Here is a 4,204-nt window from a genome sequence, read left to right on the forward strand (position 1 = left end):
TGGGAGGCGGCGGAGGCGCGTCTCGGCTCTGCGCGGGCCGGCTTTGCGCTGTTGGCCCCTTGCGGCCCCCGTCGGGCTTCGAGGTCGCCATGGCCGCCCGCAGCCGGCCTGCTCTGGGGACCGCGGCGCGTCGGTGGGCTCCGGTCGGCAGCCCAGGTGGAGAGGCGCTCAGGTCTTTTTTAGCTCCTCATTTCCCCGTCAGGTTTCAAACCCCTTGTCCTTGCTTGTTGGGCCAGTTTTTTTTTTTGTTTCTGTGTTTGTCTCTGAGGACAGATGAACGCCGAAAGCTTTTGCGTTTAAGGAAAAAGTTTAGGACGCAACCTCGGGGATGGTGTGAACCATCGTGTAGCCCTGACCTGGCTCTGCGCTAAGGCGTTTCGAAAAAGCTCATGGAACCTTCCACGCGGCAGGTGGTGTGGCGAGTGTGCGAGCTGTCCCACTTGTGCGGAAGCTTGGACATTACCAGGAGGGGAAAGGAGATGCTGTCTAGTTTACTACCCGGAAAGAATCAGGTTGGAATAGAAAGCTGGAGAGACACGTGGAAACTTCTTTCTATTTAAGCGAAAAGCTCATTAGAAACGTACATGGTGAAATACCGAATTTTCAGTGAACTCCTTCCCCCATCGAAGTGTATCATGATGCTGGCTATTTATTGTTGACTTGACGTTATGTTCAGAATATACTGTATTACAACAGGAGTTAGGGTGGAAGTTTAAATATATGGCTAAGATTCCTTCTGTTAATTCAATACCTAGCTCCCATGTGTGGGAGTTTGCAAAGGCCTTAGCATTATGCTAATTGACCTTAACATAGTTACCAGATTCTACAGGAGAAGGTGGATACTGTTTGTCCTGTTAGTTACTGTTATGTCCGAAAAACCAAAAAAAAAAAACCCTAAAATCTGCCCCAGTGTGCTTTAGTGAGGAGAGAATGCACTTTCTGAATATCTGGTTATGTTGTTGTGTGTTTGAGAGCTTGGCAAACCAGTGCCTACTTGGAGAACTCACACTTCTTGGAGAGTTTTATATAACCATGACAACTACTGCGGTGTTATGAACTCTAAAGGGAGCATCTAATTTTGAGTAGGGAGCTGTGCCGACTAGTTTTTTGACAACTTGGCAAAGGTAGAGCCCTAGGGGAACCTCAGTGGAAATACCTCCTTAAGATTGACCCGTAGACAAGCCTATGGGGGTATTTTCTTCATTAATGATTGACGAGGAAGGGCCCAGACCATTGTGGTGGTGCTGTTCCTGGGCAGGTGGTCCTGTAATGTAGTAAACGAAGTGATCAAGCCATGGAGCCAGTAAGAAGTGCTCCTCCTCCTCCATGACTTCTTCATTTCCTGTTTGAGTTCCTGCTCCGACTTCCCTCAGTGAAGGCCCCTTCCCCAGCAGGTTGTTTTAGCACAGCAACAGACACCCTTAGACAGGAACTGAAGGTGTGCCTCAGGAAGCTTGGAGGGGCTGGACAGGTGAGTCCAAACTCGGAAGGCTAGAGGAAGGGTGTTCCAGAGAGGAAATTCCACCCGGATGAGACGCTGAAGCTTGAGAGAGTTGAGATCTTAGGAGCGGACAGTTAATGCACAGACTTGAGAAGCCCAGGCTTGTAGGCTGGTGAAGATTTCCCAAACATGGAAGGTAGACAGTAGTAGTCACTGTGAAGTGGGTGGCTAAGTACATTGGCCTGAACAGTTGGAGGGTATTATTCAGGTAGCAGTTGAAGGTACCAGGACAAGGTACAATTGATCTAAATGATAGGGTACTAAATCTTGTAGACTGGCGAGCCACACTTTCATTCTGGTAAATTGAGAAGATATGTCAGCTTTCAGAAATCTTAATAATGGTGTGGTATTAGAAAATACATGAATGTGTGGTTTTGTTTATTTCAGTGGGTGTTGGCTGATGCTCTTGGCATGCTGGCATTTACTACCATGGGTACAGGGATGCTAATGTTGTATAATGTTGGGCAGTCTGCCATGTCAAAGAATTATCTGACCTAAAATGGCAGCAGCATCCCATGGAGAACCATTTTGGAGACAAATATAGGACAGAGAAAGGGTAATGATGACTTGGATTAGGCAGTGCCAATGGAAATGAAGACTCATATTCTAGGTGAAAGGATGCATTGGTCTGTACTGGTGCAACATTTTTGCTAGTAGACCTTGTCACAGTTGAGCTGCTAGTGAGTGATGAGCAGACGTTATCAGAAGACAATTACAAATTCTCAGTAGGAGTGTATGTTAACTTCACTTTGGAAAGCTAACAAACACCCAGAGCTAAACAGAGACATTGTGTACCCAGGCTCAGCTTATTTATTTATTTTTTTATTCCATGTGTACTCCTGTTGGATTAATTTGAAGTGTGCTTCGGACATACTTTTTTTTCTGCTAACATTTTGGTATGTGCTTATAAAAGGTATACTTTTAAAATAGTGTTTTGATAATCTATGGGGGTCTGCTTATTTAGTTGGTTTTTTTTTTTTTTTGTGCTCAGAAGGGAAATAGCAAGTGAAAAAATGTGGGTAGAATTTAAATACAAGGACCCTGGGGGGCTGGAGAGATGGCTCAGAGGTTAAGAGCACTGACTGTTCTTCCAGAGGTCCTGAGTTCAATTCTCAGCAACCACATGGTGGCTCACAGCCATCTGTAATAATACCTAGTGCCCTCTTCTGGCCTGCAGGTGTACATGCAGGCAGAACGCTGTATACATAATTAATAAATAAATCTTTAAAAAAAAAGTTTTTTTTTTTTTTTTAAAAAAGGACCTTGTCTACTAGGTTTGTGATTTGTTATTTTGTAAAAAGTTATAGGTCCTGAGTATAGTGAGTTTGACCCATTCTTTAACTTTCCTTCTTTAGATAGCAGGAGTATTTATTGAGCACTCTACACACCAGGTCACCAAGCTACCAAAAGCACCCTTGTGTAGTTTCTGTGATGTTTGGTTGATGACACCTCACTTTTATATACTTATGTACAGTTTCTGGATAATCCTCTGAGGATACTGTGCCCACTTTTCCTCCTAACCTTCTGGTCAGCTGTTCTTCCTGTTGTAGAATGTGCTCCTGACTCCTGCCTTGTACCCTTCCCAGTCTGCCTGTTCCATGGTTGATTGCCCCTCAAGACTCTTTGTGGGTCATGTGCAGTTCATGGTAACATTTCCCGTTCCTCCCTTTAGGTTTTATTTCTGCTTTATGGTTTCTCATGTTCTTTCATAGTTCTGATTATCTTTTCTCCAAGCTAGTTCTTAATGGTGTCGGGAGAATATTATGTAATTATAATTTTATGCCTTCTCTTTTCTTCACATTCATACTTGTTTTATTGACTATAGCCACTGAGGACTGAACCTAGGGCCTTGCACTTGTTAGGCAAACACTCTACCACTGAGCTAAATCCCCAACCCATGACCACTGTTCTAATTATATTATGTTTTAGAAGAGTATTTTCCCTATCTTGAAAGCTAACTGCTAAAGAATTTTATCGGAAAGAGTGAGAACATCAGAAAGTATCATGGGTAGTAATACACAATGCTTAAGATGTCACTGAGGACTTGATAGGAAATCTGTAATTTGGCTACATATGAAGAATAATGTCAGAAGTAAAAACTCAGGCATAAGTGTTTTCCTTTCTAGTCCATGGAAATTGGGCTGTTTTGTTTTCTTTTCCCCATCATGTTTTATAAATTTGTCCTGCTCTTGAATATGAACCTCAAGGAGTCTTTATTTCTTTTCTGTGAACTCATGAAAGGTTATCTGTTATATAAACTTAGGTATTGTTTTTTCCATTTCAGTTAACAGGCTTGGTTGTCAGTCAGTACTAATACCCAGTTGTTATACTCAAAGCAAAGCAGCTTCTTTAATAGCCTGTATGACTGTTTTGGGAGTTGGGATATGGCTTTCTTTTAGTCTTTTAAAACTACTTAAGCTGGTAGTTCCATTATGTCTTTTTGGGGAGTAAAGGGATGTTGAGATAGGGTCTCCCTATATTGCCTTGGCTGGCTTGAAACTTGCTATGTAGACCAAGCTGGGCCTGAAACTTCATACCTGCCTTTAGAGTGCTGGGGTCATGGAAAACTGTGTCTGGCTCCATTGCTTCTTGTATAGACTCGTTGGAATTTTAGGAGTATGAGTATGAATGTGTATGTGTTCATGTGGGTACATGTGTTTGTGGATACAGGCGGAGGCCAGAAATCAGCGTTAGGTGTTTTTT

The 4,204-nt window shown here is 43.0% G+C and overlaps 1 protein-coding gene across 1 annotated transcript in view; it reads left to right on the forward strand.

The window, feature by feature from the left end:
• The window catches only part of Ube2q2 (ubiquitin conjugating enzyme E2 Q2), a 57,424-nt gene that overhangs the window by 1,236 nt on the left and 51,984 nt on the right, over positions 1–4,204 (forward strand). The window contains exon 2 of the mRNA XM_026779097.1: positions 7–172. Within this exon, the coding sequence (XP_026634898.1) occupies positions 7–172 (166 nt within the window). The remainder of the gene's footprint in view (positions 1–6; positions 173–4,204) is intronic.

Source organism: Microtus ochrogaster, chromosome 5 (genome assembly GCF_000317375.1).
Source record: "Microtus ochrogaster isolate Prairie Vole_2 chromosome 5, MicOch1.0, whole genome shotgun sequence".
Lineage (NCBI taxonomy): Eukaryota > Metazoa > Chordata > Mammalia > Rodentia > Cricetidae > Microtus > Microtus ochrogaster.